Source organism: Macaca mulatta, chromosome 2 (assembly GCF_049350105.2).
Source record: "Macaca mulatta isolate MMU2019108-1 chromosome 2, T2T-MMU8v2.0, whole genome shotgun sequence".
Classification (NCBI taxonomy): Eukaryota; Metazoa; Chordata; class Mammalia; order Primates; family Cercopithecidae; genus Macaca; species Macaca mulatta.
This window is the reverse complement of record NC_133407.1, coordinates 152,400,157-152,421,546: the sequence shown is the minus strand read 5'-3', so window position 1 is coordinate 152,421,546 and position 21,390 is coordinate 152,400,157. Positions and strand designations below refer to the sequence as shown.

At 54.7% G+C, this 21,390-nt stretch overlaps 1 protein-coding gene across 25 annotated transcripts in view; it reads right to left on the bottom strand.

Moving 5' to 3' along the window:
- The window catches only part of FBLN2 (fibulin 2), a 111,173-nt gene that overhangs the window by 70,161 nt on the left and 19,622 nt on the right, over positions 1 to 21,390 (bottom strand). For 11 of the 25 annotated variants that reach the window (XR_013414209.1, XR_013414206.1, XR_013414207.1 and 8 more), the window contains exon 1: positions 20,577 to 20,719. The exons of 10 other annotated variants lie outside the window; for them this stretch is intronic. Coding sequence is in view for 2 of the 15 variants with exons in the window: in XM_077993489.1 (XP_077849615.1) it covers positions 21,192 to 21,330 (139 nt within the window). In the remaining 13 variants the exon portion in view is untranslated. Of the gene's footprint in view, positions 1 to 20,576; positions 20,726 to 21,191; positions 21,340 to 21,390 lie in introns of those variants that run through there. 4 more of the 25 variants (XM_077993489.1, XM_077993491.1, XM_015130196.3 and 1 more) reach the window with 3 other exon arrangements.

Below are 21,390 nucleotides of genomic sequence, written 5' to 3'. Positions count from 1 at the left end.
CCCAATGGAGCGTGTATGTGTGGGGCGGGAGGTGGGGGCATGGAAGAGATGGCAGACGTCAGCTTCAAGTGCAGAACGCTCCCTCCAGGGCAGGGACAGACCAGGCTGCTGGGCAGGAGGGAGCTCCCTATCACCGGAAATAAGCAAGCAGGGCTGGGGACACTCGTACAAGAGAGAAGTAGGAGGGCACAGTCTCTACACTGCAGGGTCACAGAATCAAACATGCCCCTCCTGGGAGCTCCAACTGAGTTTACTCACAGCCCCAGCCTCTGCAGACAGCCCCCACCCCTCACCAACCTGAAAAGAGAAACCCCTGGAGATGGGGTGGGGAAGGAGGCCTGACCTCCCAGTGGGGGGCAGTCCCAGCAGTCAGAGCCCGGCCAGCAAACAAAGCCCCTGGGACAGAATGTGGTGGCCTGCCAGGCAGTCACACTACAGCAAGCCAGCCCTCCCGGGTGGGGACGCAGAAACCAGCAAGATGCAAAGTAAAACCACTGCAGTCTCTCCCTTGCACCCATCAGGAAGGCAAACACTAGCAGAGTGGTGTTATTATCATTCTTATGCCACCGGCCGAAGTGTCACCTGGAGCAACCTCTCTGCAAGGTAGTACTCATGGGAGAATTCAGCACATGCACTCCATGACCCTGTGCTTCTGACGCCCAGTGTGCGACTCAGAGAAGGCTGTACCGGGTCCACATGGCCCTGGTGGTCACCGGGCTGCCATCTGGGGACCGGAAAGGTTGGCAGGTGGAGGACACCAGGCCAGTCACTGTCCAGGCTGGCCTCAGGCTGTACCCCTAGGAGGGGTGAGGGTTGGCAACTGTTGGCATTTTTAAAAGATGAATGCTTTACATATCATCATGTGTGTAATATAAATCATGGCATTAAAAAATAGGCAGGAAACAGGATCTTGCTCTGCCGCCCAGGCTAGTCTCAAACTCCTAGGCTCAAGCAATCGCCCTGTCTCATCTCCCAGAGTGCTGGGATCACAAGCGTGTGATCACAAGCTGGGATCACAAATACAGAGGAATGCGCCTAGCCATTCCTCTGTATTTGGCAGCCCATTCTTCATAGGAAGAGCCAAAACGACAATGGGCATTTAGGTGACAATGAGGATGTCAAGCTACTATGAAGTGGCACTCAGCACTTAGCATCTGGGAGTGCATCCAGCACTGTGAGCAAGGCTTTGCCGCTGGAGTGGAGACACAGAGCAGGCTCCAGACAGGACCAGCGGTGGGTGGGGCTACCACAGCTTTGGTCTTTGTTGATCAAATCCCTGCTGTGGGTTGGGGGACCAGGGTATTCTAAAGTGGCAGCAGGGTTCACACCTGGGGTGACGCACTCAGGGCCATCACTTGAACGTGCACAGGGCAGTGTGGGAGCGGGGAGACATTCAGCCAGGGTCTTCCCCAGGGAGTGTCCAGCAGGGACAGGTGACTCAGCACACAGTGTGAGCCCCCTGGAGACCTGCCCCGTCCCCACAAGGCACCTGGTGCAGTCAGAATGGGGAGGGAGGGCTCTGGCACATCAGAGGCAGAAGTGCCTCAGGATGTGGCTCAGGCCCCAGCTGCCTCTCTCACCTGGCCACAAGCTCTTCACTCTGCTATCCAGGGAAGAGCCCCAACCTACCACAAAAACAAACACACATCCTATAGTAAAGCGACACTGCTTCCTTAGATAAATTAACCTCCACATTCATCCACAGCAGGCCCCAGATGAAACCTCTCTGGGCTGGCAAGGACAATGGAAGGTCAAGGCCAACTGGGGGGGACATCTCCAGTGCCGCCACTGTGGAAAGTGGGGTCCCACCTTAGTGGCTACACAGGCCACAGGATACGACACTGGATCAGGAAGGAAAGGTCTTCTCGCCTCCAGTTCTGACCCTTCTGGCTCTGATGAGATCCAGCAAATACAGATCTGGGATGTGCACAGGCATTTCAGAGAAATGCTGGAAAACTGTCTAGCATTTAAAGATGTCCTGTACAGTATTTGGGATACATCCGTCACTTATCTGAAATTCCAACTTAACTGGGCAACCTCCATTTGATCAGGCAACTATAGATAAGAACGAAGTCTCAAGTTGGTGCCGGTATGGCTTTAAAATTTTTAAAATATTTGCAGGGGATCTCTTTTAAAAACTAATAAGCAGCTATATCAAAAGACTGGGACTTGCAAACAGCTGAGGATGACAGCAGGGAAATAAACACACAACACACTCACAGACAAGACAGTGACAAAGAAACCCGGAATCAGTACCACCTGGCCCACTGGCTCCGCCCACACAGCTGCCCCCGGGCCCAAGTCCAAGCAGAGAGCAGGCACAAACCAGACCCCCAGCCTGTCCACACACAGATGCGTTTGTGGGGCCCACACGGTGCTTTTTAAATTAGCTGCCAATATTATCCACCGATAATTAATTCAAGATGATAACTAATGTCAGGACATCTGACAATGAAGCTGTGGGGCCCAGCAACAGGGCTTCCCTGGACTAATTGGGATCCACACTCCCTTCCCACTGGCATCATTGGGCTCCCTGGGTCATCTCTACCAGCCTGAACACTCCAAGGCCAGAGCGTCTCTTGACCACACCAGGAGGAGAGAGGCCTGGATGAGGTGGGAGCTCCTGCCCCTCCAACCATCCCGCCCCAGGGTCGCCTCCAGAATAGCTTGGTTTCCTAGATTAGGACCTTCCTCTTCTGTATGTGGTAGATGCTGGGAGTTCTCGCCCTCTTCCAAGGAGACCACCCCTAGCCACATGGTGTAGTCAGCCTCAGTAGGTCAGCTGTGTCAGAGTCCAACCCAACACCCACAGTAATGCAAGACCCACAGTGCTCAGAGGGATATGTGAGCTGCACCCTGTCTTAGACTGGGCTCCGCAGAAGCAGAGTCCGAGGCAGGGACGCTTGAGGGCATGGTCTGTCGGGGGAGAGCTCTCAGGAGAAGGGCAAAGGAAAGCAGGCAGAGCCAGGGGGAGCTGGGCAAGGCTGCATCTCAGCTGGAGTCCAGAGACCCACGAGAAGCCATGCAGTGTGGGGGGCGCCCCGGTCTCATCCCACTCAGAGGCATGTCAGTCACTGGCCAAAGACCATGGAGAGTGACCTCCCAGGCACCTCATGGGGAAGTGACACCTGCCAGCAAAGGGCAGGTGGCTGGAGAAGGCACAGGTGTGAGCCATCAGCAGCCAGCACCTGTGGCCACTGGGAGACATGTGCACCACCAGGTGAGAGACCTGGGTGGGCACCCACAGTGGCCATGGAGTTTACTGAGCACAGACACACAGACACACAGACACACAGACACACACTAGGCAGAGGCAGGCAAGACAGCCTGGTCCTAGAAACTGTCCAAAAATCTACCCTTAATTTATAAGTGGGCCTGAGACCACCTGAGGCCCAGAAAGTAATTTTTTAAAAAATAATATTGGCACATCCAAGTTCACTACACTGTTATTCATGATATACTCGAGTGACACGGATCAACCCAAGTGACCATCAATGGATGGATGGATAAACAAAATATTCCATACAATGGAACACTATCAGCCTTAACAGGAGGGGCATTCTGACCCACGCTGCAACACAGATGAACCCTGAGGACACCATGCTAGGTGAATAAGCCAGATACCAAAGGACAAATCCTGTGTGATTCCAGTCATCAAATTCAGAGACAGAAAGTAGAATGGTGGGTCCAGGGACTGGAGGTGGGAAGCAGGAGGAGTTTCTGCTTAATGAGAACAGAGTTTCTGTTCAGGATAATGAAAAAGTTCTGCAAATAGATAGTGGTAATGGTTGCACAACAATGTGAATTTCCATAATGCCACTGAGCTGTGCACTTAAAAAGGTTAAAATGGTAAATTTCAGCCAGGCACAGCCTGCAATTCCAGCACTTTGGGAGGCCAAGGTGGGCAGATCACAAGGTCAGGAGATCGAGGCCATCCTGGCCAACATGGTAAAACCCCGTCTCTACTAAAAATACAAAAACTAGCCAAGTGTGGTGGCATGTACCTATAATTCCAGCTACTCGGGAGGCTGAGTCATGAGAATTGCTTGAACCCAGGAGGTGGAGGTTGCTGTGAGCCAAGATCGCTCCACTGTACTCCAGCCTAGGCAACAGAGCAAGACTCCATCAGAAAAAATAAATAAATAAACTTCATGTTACATATATTTTACCAAAATAAAAGACAATAATCACACACATGCACTGCAGAGCCAAACGTAAATAAAGAAAGAATAGGGAGAAGAAAAGGAAGAAGAACTGCACTGAAGATGGACAGGAAATAAGGGCTGCTCCTGAGACCTCCCCTTAGCAGTATGCTTCCTGGCAGCCAAGGCCAAAAGGGAAATTAGAGGGTGACCTGGTGCTCCTTCTCTGATAAGAGGAAGTCATCTAGTTCACTGGGGAAAAATAAACTTGTTCTTGGCACAAAGCATTAAGCAGGAATTTTAGCAGTTAATCAAGTTCGTGTCTAACTATCACTTCCTCAGTGCCAACACAATGCCAATCACTGGACTGCGAGTTTCCAGGGATATTTATTTTCCTTAACCATTTAACACCTACAAATGAGGAAACTGAGGCCCAGACAGAGTAAATGATCTGTCCAAGGCCACATAAATCGTAAAAGCTGTGGGGATTTGAACAGGTCTGTCTGGCCGAGAAAGTAGAGCTAGAGTCCTTTAGTTTGCAGCTATTCATCAAACAGTTGCTACCGGCCAGCCCACTGCAGATGCTGGGATATGGCAGTGAACAAGACGAGAGAAAGTCCTACCCGCATGCAGCCAACATTCTGATGGGGGGAAGAAATGAGGCCGCTGCGACAGAGACAGACTGCATGCTCCTTTGGCAATAATGGTCAAACGAGGAGGCCTCGGAGGCAACATTTCAGCCAACACCTACTTGGTGGTATCATGTAAAAATGTGGTGGCCATGCAAAGATCTGGGGAACGGTATTCCAAGCAGCACTAACAGTATGTGCAAATGCCCTGAGGCAGGAGCCAGCCTGACACACTGCAGCTGGCACGCAGCGAACAAGGAAGAGAGTGGTCGCTGGGAAGCGAGCAGCACAAAGAAAAATGATAGAGGTTAGGGAGGGGGACATGCACATCAAGGAAAAAGAGATGCCAAGGAGGGGGCATTCAGTCAGTCACTGCATCCAGGGCCCAGGGACCTCGGCAAAACATCTGGTACATTTAGTGGATGTTGTCCCAACAGAGTGGCAGGGCCACCACTAGGTCACAGCACACTGGGAATTGAAGAACAAACTGTAGACACCCCTTTTGAGAAATCTGAGACAGATTCCAGTCATATAAAGTACAAAACCTGGTAAAATCTTAGCTATATCATTCAGGGACTGCAAATGTAGGAACCAGAACTAGAAAGTCAAGCAGGAATTGTCACCCTCAAAGTCTAGTGGCCAGTAAGGGAAATCGGAGGACCTATGGGGGCAGGCAGTGTCCTCTTGCTTTGCCCAGGTGGTGGTTATCCAAGAATTTCCTCTACCACCCTACACTGACTTTTAGGTACTCTTTTGTATGTGTGTGTTTTCTTCCCCTTCAAAGAAACTTTGCATCTAGCTAGCTGGGAGGCTGAGGTGGGAGGATTACTTGAGCCCAGGAGTTGGAGGCTGCATTGAGCTATAATCACACCACTGCACTCCAGTCTGGGTGACAGAGCAAAACCCCATAACTAAAAGATAGAGAGATTTTTTTTAAAAAATTAAAAAGTACCATTGCAGTAATCCAGAAAAAGGAAACAAAAGCCAGAGAAGGTATTGGCAGGAGAAACGGAAAGAAGGGGAGTGATTTGAAATTCACAAATTATCAAAGCAAAGTAATCAAGTTGGCTTCAATCTTGAAAACTACAGTTGCCTTCATTTCCTCATGGGCAAATGTCTTAATAATAGCATGATGTACAAAAAGACCAGAAGCTTGGCTGCGAGGAAAGGGCTACCGGGCCAGGAGGATGAGGAGAGGTCTGTGGTCCTTTCTGTTGAGCAGGTGAGGCTGGATGGGTGGTGTGAGACCCCCAAGGAGGAGGAGGGAGACGGCAGGTCCAGGGCAAGCCCTGCATGTGAAGTACAGACCAAGCCGTGGGCCGCAGGTGGGGCTTAGGGTGCCAGGTGTCCCGTGCTCCTCACACGCTCACTGGTTACTGGGGCCTTCCTTCAACAGGGTGAGCTCATGAGAACCCTGGGAAAAATAATCCTTCAAGTGGAACAGCCAGGGTTTTCTCTCCTCCCTTCCCTCTCCTCCCTAAAACAAGAAAAAACAAGAAATGAATAAAAAGCTCCTTCAATTTTAGGTAAGAGCTGACCCTACATACACAATCACTAATCTCATTACCAACATAAGCAGGTGAAAAATTACAAAGATTAATGTCCGTGACTTTTAATCAACCTTTGAGAAAAGAAAATGTTGCTTTTGGCATTGAAGAGAGCTGGTATTTTCCTTCCCCACAAGTTACTCCTCTGCAAAGAGGAAACGCTCCCAGGGTGGGAGCGATGAGAAATGAGGCTGCCCACGGCCAAGGCTGAGCTCACCGCCCTCCCCACCTGGCGCTCCACACACCCTCCACCCGACCCTAAAAGGAGGCACACCCTTGCCCCTCCTGGGGTGGGGGGAGTCCTAAGATCCCCAGGCATCCTCCACGTGGTCTGCCCCTGGACCGAGATCCTGCCTCCAGGGACCGCTCATCACCTCTCATCCCTGCTCCAAACCCTGAATGGTTCTCTATCAGCTCTGGCCCGCCAGAGAAAGTGAAAAAAGCTATGGATAACACACACCCAGCTCCACCAAAAAAAGGCCCATAATGAACCAAGCTCTGCAGCGACGCCGGGTGGTTTCTGACCACCTGGCACATATTCAGCCTCTTTCCAAGAACAGCCCCTAGATTTCATTCTGTGCCCCCATCACCCTGCTGGAGCTCCAATCAGCACTTCCCATTCCCCCTCGAAACAGTGCCTGACTCAGAGATGGACACCAGCACAATTACAGCCTATAAGACCCACCTCAGGTGAAACACTGGGCAAATGGCTTCTCTCTTTCCTACTGTATTAGACTAAAGATGATTTAACATCAAGGGTACCTGAAGCCATCTTGTCATCAAGTGGAGACCGTCAGAGGCTGGCACCTGCTCATAAAACACATAAAAGCCAAGAAATCCAACAAAGAGAAACAGGGTTATAGGGATCACTGCCCGGCACCTGGATCCAGCTGTGCCTGAAGCTAACTGAAAAGCTGAACTTCACAATGATCTGAACTACTCTTGATTAAGCTAACTTGGACCAGGTTTTCTGTCCCTTGCAACCAAAAGCCTTAATAGACACATGGGCACATACCTAAAACTGCTGTGTGAGGGAGTTTCATAGACTCCCTGGAGTCCACTCACAGACCCCTGGCTGAAGATCTGTGGCCCAAAGATAAAGAAAAAGCTCCTAACGGAGACATTCAAAGCCCTTCACCATCTAACCCCACCTAGCTTTCCTAACCCATTCCCCTCTGTTGTCTTCCACACACCCAACCCCTGCTAAACTGGAAAACGCTCTCTGGTTCCCAACCCCCCATCTTTCTCTTATCATTAGCTCAACCTGCGATGCCCTCTCTCCTGAAACTCTCCTAGAACCTGAACACCCAAATCCCACCCCATGCTTTAAGGCCAAGCCCCGAGGGTGGGGTATGTAGGTAGATGGATGGGTGGGTGGATGGATGGATGGCTAAAAAAGTGGGTGGGTGGATGGGTGGGTGAGTGAACGGATGGGTGTGTGGGTATATGGATGGGTGGGTAAGTGGAGAGGGGTAGATTAATTAATCCGTATGGCCCTAGCACAGGGCTGGCACAGAGGATGGCATGAGTTATGAATGTGGTATCACAAACATTTATCCCAGAAGGGCCTTCAGAAACAAAGGCTTCCCTGAAGTCACCTGGCTAGTCACTGGCTAAGTGACTTAAACCACCAAGGTGCGTGTCCACCTTCCATACAGAAGCACTTTCACTCCTGCGTCTGCCTTTTAGTCTCACAAAGGGCAGAGATCCTAGACTTGGGTGGCCAGGTAGGGGGAGTGGGGCCAGCAAGAGACAGGCAGAAAGAGACACAGAGACTGACAGAGACAAGGGAAGAGATCCATCAGGGAGAAAGAAAGAGAGCAAGACAGAGAGATGGAGAGAAGCACAGACCGAAAGTCAAGCAGACAGCCAGAGACAGACAGCCTATGCAGACAGGCAGGCGGGGCCGGCCTACGGCAGACCCAGGCTCCCTCGGTCACCACAGCATCTGGAAGGAGGCAGCAGCCAGGGGAGGGGGCAGCCCAGTCTCCTCTGTGACTCCCTCAGGCCTTTGCTGTGCCCAATTTAGTTGCACGGCCCTGAAATTTAGGAATTTCTCAGGGCTGCCAGTGAGGCGGCCGGTGTGTAACCAACAGCGGTGTCTGGCCCAGTCTGTGGTGTAACCGTCAGGCTCAAGAGCCTTGGAGGCCTCCAAGGTAGTCAGCCCCTGCTGCCAAAGCCAAGAGAGACAGCCAGCAGGACCACGCTCTGGACTCCCAGAGATTGGAGCTCAAATTTGAACCCAGGCCTGCCACTAGGTTGCTGGGCACCTCGGAGCATGTGACCCTCTGAGCAGCAATGCTTTCATCTGCACAATGGGTCTCATCACATCTTTTTCCTCTGGGGAACCCCCTCTCACACTTCAGGCTAGGCGGACTGCTGGATGGCCAATGAGAGGTCTCCCTGCCCCATCCACGGTGACAGGTCAGAACAGTCACACAACCCAGTCACACGGCCCATGCTGATGCTCCTGGGAGGGGGCTGCCTTGCTCCAGAGCTTCTGAGCCTGGAGCTGCTGGGGCACCTAACCACCACATGGCAGAGCCTGCCTGGGAGTATGGAACACAGAGAACAGCAGAGCAAGAGACGGAGACCCGGTCCGGATGGCGTCTGCAGAGGCCCTGGATATAGCCATGCCTGAAGCTACATCCTGTACTTTTTTAGTTCCATGACTTTTTTGCTGAAATTGTACTTTCTATCACCTGTAACCAAAATTATCCTGACATTGTGACAACAAAGAAAGAAGAAACACCTTCTTGTATTCGTGGCTGACTTAACCCCAAAATGTCTGAGTTGCTGGGGTTATGAAACTGTATATCTGCAGTAGACTAGAGCCCTCCTAGGGCAGCAGGCTGCCTCGCTCAGTCCCCAGGCTCAGGGAATGGCTCCAGACATGCCCCTGGGGCCACATCAACACATGACCCCCTGACCCTCCCCAGCCACAGCTGACTGGCCCAGGGCAGACGTTCTTCCCAGGCTGGGCTGGTCACAGTGGCCGGATCTCAGCTCACTGCAAGCTCCGCCTCCCGGGTTTATGCCATTCTCCTGCCTCAGCCTCCCGAGTAGCTGGGACTACAGGCGCCCGCCACCTCGTCCGGCTAGTTTTTTTTTGTATTTTTAGTAGAGACAGGGTTTTGCCGTGTTAGCCAGGATGGTCTCGATCTCCTGACCTCGTGATCCGCCCGTCTCGGCCTCCCAAAGTGCTGGGTTTACAGGCTTGAGCCACCACACCCGGCCCCTCCCTGAGCTCTTGAAGTGGAAATAAAAGAAAACGCAGACCACCTGCAGGGGAAGAAACAGCAAGTTCTGAAGGTGGGCACATTTCCTGCCATGTGGTGGGCATCATTTCGAGAGAATCAAGCAGGCTCACAGAGAAAGGCAGAGACGAAAGATGGGGCGTGAGGGAGTCCTGGTGGCCGCAGCTTGACCCAGGGCTGACAGATCACTAGTCCTTCCATGAGGATGGAGTGGGGCCCCTACGTCTCTTGAGTAGCCTCAGACACAGAGAAGCCTGTGCAAAGGGGCCCCTGCTTCCAGCAATGGGCAAGCCAACTTCTGAAGTCACTGCGGGGGACCAAGCCCAGGTCACAGGTGGGCTACCATGTCATGTGCTGATGCCCAACCAGCCCCTGGGAACTCCAACGTCTGGGGCCAAGGAGGGGTCACTCCTCCCATCCCATGCACAGGAAGCCACGGCTACCCCACCACACCCTGCCTTGGGGTCACAGGGTGACCATTCAGGGACCAGCAGCTGGTGTTACAGCGTTTCCATCCTCGGCAGTTCATTAAACCAGTCTGTTACAGGCTGAACATCTGTGTCCTCCCCACACTCCTATGTGAAAGCCCTGACCCCAGTGGGATGGTATCAGGAGGTGGGGCCCCCCATTAGGAGATTTAGATGAGGTCACATGGGTGGAGCCCCCACGTGTGAATTAGTGTCCTTAGGGGAAGAAAGACCAGGGCTCACTCGCTCTCCCTCCCTCCCTCTCTTCCCTTCTCTCTCTCTTTCCCTCCACCACTCCCTGCCCCCCACCACATGAGGACACAGCAAGAAGGCAGCCATGTGCACACCGGGAAGAAAACTCTCACCAGGAACGAAATCTAGGGCTTAGACTTCCGGCCTCCACAACTGAGAAATAAATGTCCATCTTCAATCCCCTCCCTGACTCATCTGTGACATTTGTTGCAGCAGCCGGAACCCACTACGACAGTCTTAGGGCATGGAGCTGGGGACACAGAGGACATGGCCACTCCCTGAGAGCCAGAGACTTGGTCTCAGAGAAGACATTCCTGCTAGAGGCCTGGGGCCTCCTCCATTGACCCCAGCCCAGCACGAAACACACCAAGGCAGCCCCAGGAGATGTGAGGTATGCCATGCCCAGCCACAGGGGCCTTTCCCAGTAGGGCTAGAGATGACTGTGCAGGGACAGCTGATTTCAGGGACAAGCACCAAGGCTCCGTGGTCCTGTGGTGAGGAAATGTCCCCGCAACTCCCTCTGAACCAATCCGACTATCAGAGACCGTCTCTGGGCAGAACGGGTGTGCCTCCCACACCTCTCAGACACTTGCCAACCGTTCTTTTTAACAACCAGGGCGCAGTGGCTCATGCCTGTAATCCCAGCACTTCGGGAGGCCGAGGTGGGCGGATCACGAGGCCAAGAGATCGAGACCATCCTGGCTAACACAGTGAAACCCCGTCTCTACTAAAAATACAAAAAATTAGCCAGGCGTGGTGGCGGGCACCTGTAGTCCCAGCCACTGGGGAGGCTGAGGCAGGAGAATGGCGTGAACCCAGGAGGCGGAGCTCGCAGTGAGCCGAGATTGTGCCACTGCACTCTAGTCTGGGAGACAGAGCGAGACTCCGTCTCAAAAAGATAAATTAATTAAATAAAAATAAAAATACATAAATAAAAACCAGGCAACACTCACTCGGGCTCAAGGCTGTGGCAGGAAATACAAGGTGGCTAGGATGTTAAGCACTGTATTTTTAGTGCTATATTTATTTTTATGGGTATTGCAGGTTTAGGGCAAGTGATCCTGATTTCTATCTACAGTTGTGATCAAAGGTTTCCTTTAAAAGCAAGTATAAGCAGCCAGGCATGGTGGCTCACGCCTGTAATCCCAGCACTTTGGGAGGGCAAGACGGGTGGATCACCTGAGGTCAGGAGTTTGAGACCAGCCTGGCCAACATGGTGAAACCCCGTCTCTACTAAAAATACAAAATTAACCAGGTGTGGTGGCATGCACCTGTAGTCCCAGCTACTCGGGAGGCTGAAGCAGGAAAATCACTGGAACCTGGGAGGCAGAGGTTGCAGTGAGCCGGAATCGCACCACTGCACTCCAGCCTGGGTGACAGAGTGAGATTCAGTCTTAAAAAAAGAAAAAAAAAAAGTAAGTACAAGCAAAATGGAGAAGGGATTTTTTTTAAATAACATTAAGTTATTAAGTATGATGTCAATGAGAGGAGGTAGGAGGATGCAGCCGAAAATATGGTGGTGAAGCTCATCCTCACTCTTTCAGAAAGGAAGCTGACACCCTCTGGCTTATTCCCCCAAGAAGGTGCACAGGTCCCCATATAAGCTCTCTGCCTCCACCAGCCCCATTTTCAGACAACAGCCGTCAGGGCCCCTGGGATGCCCATGGGCCAAAGCGGTGAAATTTGTTTCCACAGCCATGCAGGGGAACAGAGATGAGGGAGGACACTGAGATGCTTAGCCAACACCAACCACCACGAGGACAGTGAGTGTCTCCGCTCCAAGGGCTAGGGAAGTTATCTAAGAAAATACAGTGACGAGCAGGATCTTCAGAGACAGACAAGAGACAGAGAGAGAGAACATGTGTGTGCGGGCACACGCATGCATGCTCATCAATGTTTTTTGACGATGTGTTTTCATTTTGAGGAGACTCTAAGAACAGAACTTTCTGGATCATCTAAAAGCTCAACTCAGGACCAAGGTCGGGGCTGGGAATTCAAGGCCAGGATGGGGGTCCAAGGCTAAGAAGGGAAGAACTCTGGAAGGCTTATCAAGCACTGGGGTACCCCGATCACAAGCCCAAGGGCTGGCCCCAACCCAGATGATGGTGTCTCCGTGGCCAGAAGACAGAAGCCACAGGAGACATGGGTGGCTGCACTCAGCCAGACTCAAGAACCAGCTACGGCCAGCAGCGCTGTCTGCCTCCCCATAGCGGGCCTGGGGCTCTCCATTCATCCTTGAGCCTTCACACCAACCCTACTGGGGGCCCCTACCACCAGGCCCATTTTCCGGATGGAGAAGCTGAGGCTGGGAGACAAACCCCTCATGACGCAGGCTCCGGGGGCTCAGGCCCAGGCAGCGCTCAACGCCCACAGAGCTCCCCATGCACCCAGCTGGGCCTCATTACACTTCAGAGACCTCCTCCCGTTTCAGGCTCTTCCTGGGCAACAATGTCAGCAGAGCCCGGGGGTGCCCCCGATTCACAGAAGAGCAACCAGAGACCTGACAAGGTGTGAGGCCTGGGACCGGCAGGGTCTGTCTGAGCACGTGGGTGCTGCCCCCCACATCCCTGGCCTGGCACAGGTGGGTGGCACCACTTCCTTACCAGCACACAGACCTGGGCGGGACGCACTGGCCGCCTACAACACAGACCCTCTCAGGAAAGCCGGGCTCCCCGCCCTGGAGGAAGGAAATAACCTTTCCCCAAACCAGCACTTGCTTTGCAACAATCTCCATATATGAGGAGAGAGAGGCATTTCTGCAACGTTTCCAAATTCCAATAACTGAAGACAATGGCACAAAATGACGCACGGCTGACCCACGAGGGGCCCTGGGAAAGGACGTGCCCGGAGGAGGCGACTGTGTGTTGTGGGCGTGCAGCGGTGCCCCGTATGCGAGGGCAGCTCGCCAGGCAGGACTCGGAGGTGGACGGAGCTGGCTCCCGTCCCAGCTCTTCCTCCTCAGTCGCTATGCGACTGCAGGCAAGCACGCCCCCCTCTGAGCCTCAGTTTCCCGGCCCTGTCACTCTCACAGGCCTCCCACCTGCCGCCTTGCCCTCTCCAGACCCACCCCTACACCTGGGCTGCAGAGGGACCCTTCAACCTCACGGTCTGGCTGCGCCTCCTCTGCTCGGAACGCCCTGAGGCTGCCTGTTGCAGACCAGGACTGGAGGGCCTGTTTTCAGGGTCTAGTCTGCCTCGCCAGCCTTACTTTCCACTCTTCCTCCAAGCCCCCATTCTGAAAGAAGCCAGGCTTTCTCCTGTCCCCAGGTGCCCCTCACCCTTCTACCTTCATATCACAGTGCCTGCACCACCTTCTCCAGGAAGCCCTCCCTGACCACCCAGGCTCAGCTAGATGCCTCCCCAGCTCCCATGGCTTCAGCGTTCTCCTCCAGGATGGTCCCGACAAAGCATTTCAGAACAACCCATGCAGGTGCCCCTGGGTATGACCTTAGGAGGGGCCCTGTGTTCCACTCCTCTGTGCACCAGCCCCTGACACAGCACTGGCCCACACCAGAGGCTACTGCCAGCACTGTGGGGTGATGAAGAGAATCCAAGGCCTGGGGCACACTCCCTGGCAAAGGGTTTCATAGAGATGCTAAAGCAGGAACGCCAACTTCACGGAGCCCCTCCCTGGCTTTCTCCCTCCCCACACAACACCCAGTCAGGCTCCTGGCCCTCCCGAGGTGAAGTCACAAATCCACTGCTCCCCACCACCCCATAATGCCTGGCTGGAGGCACAGCCCGGTGGTCCCCTCTGCCCCTGTAGCATACAGGAGCAGCCCCTCTGTCTGGTCTATTGGGAGGGTAGACCTCTGCAGCCCCAGCATTCAGAAGGAGCCCTGGAGGCAGAGCTGCCTGCAACCACAGGGACACCTGCACCACCCACACTCGGGGATCTGGGGAAAGAAACTGGATGACAGAGGGCTGCTAAGGACCAGAAGCCACGCATGGTGTTTGTGTCCACCATGGGGCAGGACGGCCGGCCTCACCCTGGCCTCCCCTTTCACTCACTCCACTTCCAATCCATCAAGAAATCTGGCAGCCCCACCTGCAAAGTCAGTCCAAATCTGACTACCTCTCACCTCCAATGCTGCCACCGCCCTAATCCAAGCCCCAACTTCACTCACCTGGACACTGTTGTATGGATCCCCACAGCTGCCCTCCAGCCCGCTCCCTGCCAGCAGCAGTGCAGGGGAAGGGACCTTTAGGATCTCAATTAGACCCCACCCCTCCCCAAACCAGAATCCACCAGCAGTTCCTCATCACACCCAATCACCTGCACCTGCTGTATCCTCAGTCCTAATGTCCCTCCCCTCAGCAACATCCAGGGCTGGGTCCTGACCCCCACTGACACTTTACCTAAAACAGCCCCAATGCCAGTCCCTGTCCTGGACCAGCGTCTCCACCCCTCCTCGCACACAGGGTCAGCAAGGACACTACAGTGTGAATCAGTGTGTTTCCCATCTGAGTCTCCCTGTGGGAGCCAGCTCTGTGGGGGCAGAGGACATTGTCTTGGTCACTGCTTTACCCCCAGCACTCAGAACAGTCCCCAGCACCCAGCAGGTGGTCAATAAACACCTACAGAATAAAGGAGCATGTGCTCTAATTTCCTCCTTGTTTTTTTTTTTGTTTGTTTGTTTGTTTGTTTTTTGAGACGGAGTCTTGCTCTGTCGCCAGGCTGGAGTGCAGTGGCATCATCTCGGCTCACTGCAACCTCCACCTCCTGGGTTCAAGTGATTCTCCTGCCTCAGTCTCTCAAGTAGCTAGGACTACAGGTGTACACCACCACACCCAGCTAATTTTTGTATTTTTAGTAGAGATGGGGTTTCACCATGTTGGCCAGGATGGTCTCCATCTCTTGATCTTGTGATCCGCCTGCCTCGGTCTCCCAAAGTGCTGGGATTACAGGCGTGAGCCACCATGCCCGACCCCTCCTTTTTTTTTTTTTTTAAGACAGGACCTCGTCCCTTCTCTCAGGCTGGAGTGCAGTGGCGTGGTCACAGCTCACTGCAGCCTCAAACTCCTGGGCTCAAGTGGTCCTCCCGTCTCAGCCTCCCAAGTAGTTGGGACTACAAGCGCATACCACCCAGCTAATTTTATATTTTTTGTAGAGATGAGGTCTCACTTTGTTGCTCAGGCTGATCTTGAACTCCTGGCCTCAAGTGATCCTCCTGCATTGGCCTCCCAAAGGGCTAGGATTGCAGACGTGAGCCACCAGACCCAGTCTCACTTCCTCTTTTCCTTTTTCCAACCACCCTGAGAGCTAGGGAGTTTGACACCCACTTCACAGAGGAGGAACCTGAGACCTGAGATGTGACACACTGGCCCCAAGGGAACACAGTATGTGCGTAGCAGAGCTGGACTGGAACTTTGCAGAATGCCAAAAAGGGACTTCCCTGCACCTGGCTGCTCCCTGACCAGGAGCTGGGCCTGCTCCCCGCCCCCTGGGGCCCAGACCTGTCACCAAACCCTGGGGCAGTGGGGCAGACTGAGAAAACAGGCTCAGACAGAATGTTAAATGCAGTGATGCCCCCGCAGAAAGAGCCTGCAGTCTCCACAGAAGGGAACACCCACAGGAAGAGAGGTGAAGGCAAGGCGGGAGGGAGAATGGCTGGGGTTTTTTCTTTTGTCCACTGGCCAAACTGCAAAAAGTGACTTTGGTAACATATAATTTTAATCACAATGGAAAGTTTCATATATCACACCAGGAAGAAGTCTGTTCAGCAAGGTCAGTAACACAGGGAATTTAAAACCATCTTAAACATTTTCACTTAAAACTCACGAATGAACATTCAACCACCAACTACTTTTTAATTTCATGTAATGTGAACAGGCGACACAGTGACACAGCCCAAAAACCAGAAAATATAACAGGTCATGAGGTGGGAAGTCTCACCTCCCCTTTCACCCTTGTCCCCCCAACCCCAGGTGACCACAGGTAACTACCGAAACTAGCTCCTGATTTGCTGATGCACATACAAGTGGATGTGAATTTATATCCCAATTTTACACAAGAGGTGGCACACTTTACACACCAGTCAACACCTTGCTTTCTTCTCATAACAGATCTTGAAGACCTTTCCATCGAGAGCATAGTCATTTTTTGCAGCTGTATAATACTCCCTGCGAGGATGAGCCATCATCTGTTGAAGCAGCATGCATCACCCCGTACCTCAGCACCTATGGACAGGCTGACCTCCCCCACCTACCTGTAGCTTCTCAAAGTGAGGCCTGTCCCCAGCACACGGCCTGGTACAGGGGAGCAGGCAGCCTAGCAGTCCTGCCAACATCTCTCCACGGAGGCACAAAGCCTCTCGACCTCACAGCTAGGGAAGGGGTCTTAGAATGAAAATCAGACCTCATCGCACCCCGGCTCAAAACTTTCCAATAGCTTTCCAACTCCCTGTCTGCCTCCTCTGCCCCATTCTCCCCTCCATCACCCACTCTAGCCTCCTCTCTTTCTTTGTCCCTAGCATGCCAAGCAGGCTCCACCTCAGGTCTTTTGCACAAGCTGCCCTCTCTTTCCGCCCTTGCTCAGCTCAGAAATCCCCTCCTCAAATGCGCCCTCCCTGCCCACCTAGATGCCGCTTCCCAGCAGGCCTTACCTCCTTGACAGCGTCTAAATACAGCTCCAATTGTTCGACTCACCCCACTTCACCACTCCAACTAGAATATAAACTGTATGGGAGCAATGACAGTGTCTGCATTGTCCTCTGTGAGCCCCCTATCCAGACCGTGCCTGGCCCAGAATGGGCAAGTGACTCCCCATTTAGCCCAGGAGAGCCAGGCCCCCAGCTGCAGCTCCTGCCTCACAAACAGCCAGGGAGAACACAGTGCCCAGAAGCCTGTCCCAGGTTGGAACTGGATCTCAGGGAATGGCTTTCAGATGGGGGAGTTCAGGAAGCCAGAGAGGTGGCCCACACCCAACTGCCTCCTGCAGAGCAGTCCCAGAATCCCACCCCCCACCACCCCACAGCAAGACCCTGAGCACTGAAAACCATCAGAAGCATCCACTTTACAGAATGCAAGACTGAGGCCCAGCAGAGGGAGGACCAGACCCAGGAGCACACCGCAGTCACACACAGACCAGCCTTGGCCCCAGGCCCTCCATGTCACCTGGCACGTCCAGGCCCAGCACCTCTCCCCCAGCAGGACGGAAATAAAAAAGCTAAGGTCAGCCTCTCCAGGAGATACAAGGAAGAAGCCAGGGCTGCTTCCCCCACCTCAAGTTCCACGTGCCGCACACAGGCCTGGTCTTCATTCAGGCAGCAAACTTCCAGGAGGCCACACATAAGGAGGCCTTGAGTTTACATGAATTCAGCCACGTACAGATGGCAGGCAGAGAGCAGAGGGCCACGGGAATTGGGATAGAACAATGCAGCAACTGCCCCACACCATGCCGCCCACCCAGCCACCCAGGGGAACATAAGCTGGGAGGGGGAGCTGCCCCTACCTAACACTGGCCCTGAGTCCCTCAGTCCCATGTGGGATCTCATGTGCCTAGGCCAACCAGGGGTTTAAAGAAAAGATGCTCACACCCACAGCTCCTAAATGCAAAGCAAACACTGCATGTGGTGTCCAACAGGACACACCGTGATGGTCCCAGGACCTCCTGGACTCACCCAGGACTCAGTGGCCTCCACCTGGTGGTGATAGGGTCACGGTGAATGTGATCATCAAGACCCAAGTAGGAATCCTGGGCCAGGTTTTACAGCAGATGAAAAGTGTCAAAGGTGATGTAAGTGGCTGTGGAATCACCTTAGGCCCAAATTTGCTGCAGAGAACAGTTTCACTTACCATCAGCAGGCCCCAGGCATTTATGAAGCACCTATTTCATGTCAGGTGTGGATGGGCTCAGGGCACTCCCGCCAGGGCCAAGGAGACCAAGTCCTCCCACTCACTAGTGGCTCACTGAGAGGGGCAAAGAGCTTTGCTTTGGAGGGAGAAGATCCTGGGCTGATCCCCAGCTCTCCCCTTTGCCTGCTGGGAGGCCCTTTCTCAGCCTCCCCTTCCCCATCTCTTAAATAGGGGCAAGAGTTCCACCCTGCGGGACGGGTGGCAGGCTCTGGGAAGAAAAGTGATGAACAAAGTGTGCCTCAGAGAATGCTGTCTGGCATAAGCTCTTGCTTCATGGGGTCCCCAAACCACTGTCCCCCACAGCCTAGCAGGAAGTGTCTGCCACCATCACAAAGATGCCCTGTGGCCCAGGGCCCTGGGCGCCACTCATTGCTCCAATGACTAAGGCCTTGAAGGGTAGGAGGCCTGCCCAGGGCTTCCCCAGCCATGCATGGAGGACCAGCCTGGGCCTATGCTTGAGGCAGGCAATGGAGCAAAATCAGCCCAATGCATGCAGCAGTCACAGCCGCACAAAGGCCACACAGGCCAGGCAGGAACTGAGAAGGTGTAAGAGGGCCAGGTGGGGACAGGGACCTAACAGCGCCCCTGCCCCATCCCCTGAGTTGGGAGTGGGCAGCACCAGCCAGGGGATGCAGGTCCTGAACTACCAGACCTCGTGATTTTTCCAAGAGAAGACGGAAATCCGGACTTTTACGTGAAAACTGCCAATTTGTAAATGCTGGCAGCTAATTAATTTTTTAAAATAATAATAACATGGTGAGAGCCAAACAAAACAGGCAGGGCCAGCCACAGCCGGGGTTGGCAGGTTTGTGCCTCCGGAATAAGATTCTTTGACTTCATCCCCTGCTCACCCCCATCACACAGCTCAGCTGCAGGAGGGGAGGGCGGGAAGTCAAGGGTGCACCCCAGGGGAGTAGCTCCCTCACTCTCTTCCTCCTGCTGGGGAGTCTTCACCCCATTTTGCATATAGGGAAGTTAAGGCCCAGAGCCCCTATCAGCCACAAACACACACTGGCTCCCAATCCATGCCAGGCCGAGGGAACACTTCTCAGCTGCCACCCAATTCATCAGGGCTCCCTCTGGGAGGGCCCAGACCAACACCTCAGGGGCATCAGGGTAGACACAAGCACCCAAACCATCCACTTCCCTTTTTCTCTTTTTGGCCTGTCAGGGGATGCCTGCTGGCTCAGGCCAGCTTGGGACTGGCCCAAGTGATCACTGCAAAGCTGATATGGACAACTCCTTGTGGCAGCAAAAAAGGGAGGGAGAGCACCCGTATTTGGGAGACTGGAGCAGGGGAAGGGAGAGAGGACGCAGGGAGGTGAGGAGTCAGGCCCAGCCTGAGGCTGAGCCACTCCCATGATCCCCACAGCCAGGTCCCATGATAAGCAGCCTCCACCAGAAGCAACCACCTCCCTCCTTCAAAATCGGCTCCCCACCCCCCAGGACAGGGGAGGACTGCCCATGGAGTGCCGGGGGGGCTGGGACTGTGAAGTCGTGGGGGTCTGTGACTCGTGTGTGAGACTCACAGTGTGTGTGGCACTCCCAGTGTTTGTGATTCCAGGTATTTGAGGAGCACATGCATGTGAGAGACACATGTGTGATACATATGATGGAGATATGCGTGTGATGGCTACCCCTGTGTGGCAGACATGTGTGCGTGTCAGAGGGCAGTAAGGGCACATGTGTTTATCAGAGACACAACTGCCTGCTAAGAGAGGCATGCCTCGGAGAGGTGCCAGTGTGCAAGGCACGTGTGTGGAGCATTGTGTGCTGAGCGGACGTGAGATGAATGTCAGAGATTCTGGCCTGGGGGAGCTGGGTGGGGGGGGGTGAGCATGGGGCTGGGAGAGGGAGGACGGGGTGACAGGGAGGGTGGGTGCGCCAACACAGAGCGTGCAGAAACTTCTGCTGGTGTGAGTGCGTGTGTGGTGGTGAGTGTGACTTGGAGGTGACGGAGGGGATAGTGTTAGACCAGGGACTCTAGTCTTCTTTCCCTGAGGGTGTTGACCCAGCTCTCTGAACCAGAGGGGCGGCGAGGTCCTGCGGTCCGGGTGGGGGTGAGCAGTGGGACCGGGGGATGACTGGTGGGAGCTGGCCCTGGGGGAGAAGGGAGACCCAGAGCAGAGGAAGCTGCGGACCCGGGGTGGGGGGAACCCGCCCTCGGACCCCCGGCCCCCAGCCCGCACCAGCCTCTGTGCCCGCATCTGTACATTGGGTCGCGGCGCTCGCGGGCCGTTCCCGCGCTGGGACCGGGAAAGCGAGACCCGGTCGGACCGGCGGAGCGGGTGGAGGCACGGGCAGCCCGCTGGGCGCGTCCGAGGGTCCGCTGAGCCGTCGGAGCGTCCGAGCACCCCCGAGTCCTGAGCTGCGAGGCGCGGACCGACGGGGATGAATCCGGGCGGGAGGGGCCGCGTGCACTCACCGCGGGACGCTGCGCTCGGCGTCCGTCCGTCCGTCCGCCCGGCCGTCGGCGCGTCGAGAGCCCGGGCGGCCCCCGGCTGAGTGCGCGCGGGGCGGGGCGGAGGCGCGAGGGGCGGGACCAACCGGTCCCCGGCCCCCTCCACTGACTCCGCCTCCACCTCCGGGGCGGGGTCTCGGCCGCTCGCCGGGGAGGGGGCCGGGCCGGCGCCGCTAGCTGAGAGCCCAGACGCACAGACCCGACTCCTACAGGCCGCCCGGCGCGCTCGCTGCGGAGCCCTCACCCTCCCTGCGCCCAGCCTAACCTCTGAGTACCAGACCTGGCACTTCTTCCCACAGGGTAGGGCTAGGGGTTGGGGTCTGGCCGCCTTAGCCAGCCTGAGCCTCAGTGATCACCCCTGGAAGATGGGCCCAGCAGCCTTGGGCACATTGTGAGGGCCTGAGGGGCCTGGGTAGAAAACTGCCCAGAGACCAGGCCCTGCCTCCCACCCGCCTGGCTTCCTACCCTGAGGGGCTGCCTGCAGCTACACGGCTGCTGCACGTCCCTGGGCAGACGGTACTGAGCCCCCAGCTTTGGGACAGGCTCGGTTTGTCCTTTCCCTCTGCCCAGCTCTGATACCTGTGACCACTGCGTGATCCCCGGGGTGTCTCTTCCCCCAGCCCACGCCGCTCCCTTTCTGGGTCTTTTTCGGGGTCTCCATCTCTGATCTAATGTCGTCTCTCTGTCTCCCTTGGTTTGTCCCTCTTGGTCTCGGCATCTCCCTCTGACTTTATCTCTTGGTCTCTGTGTTTCTCTGAGTCCCTCCCATCCCTGTCCA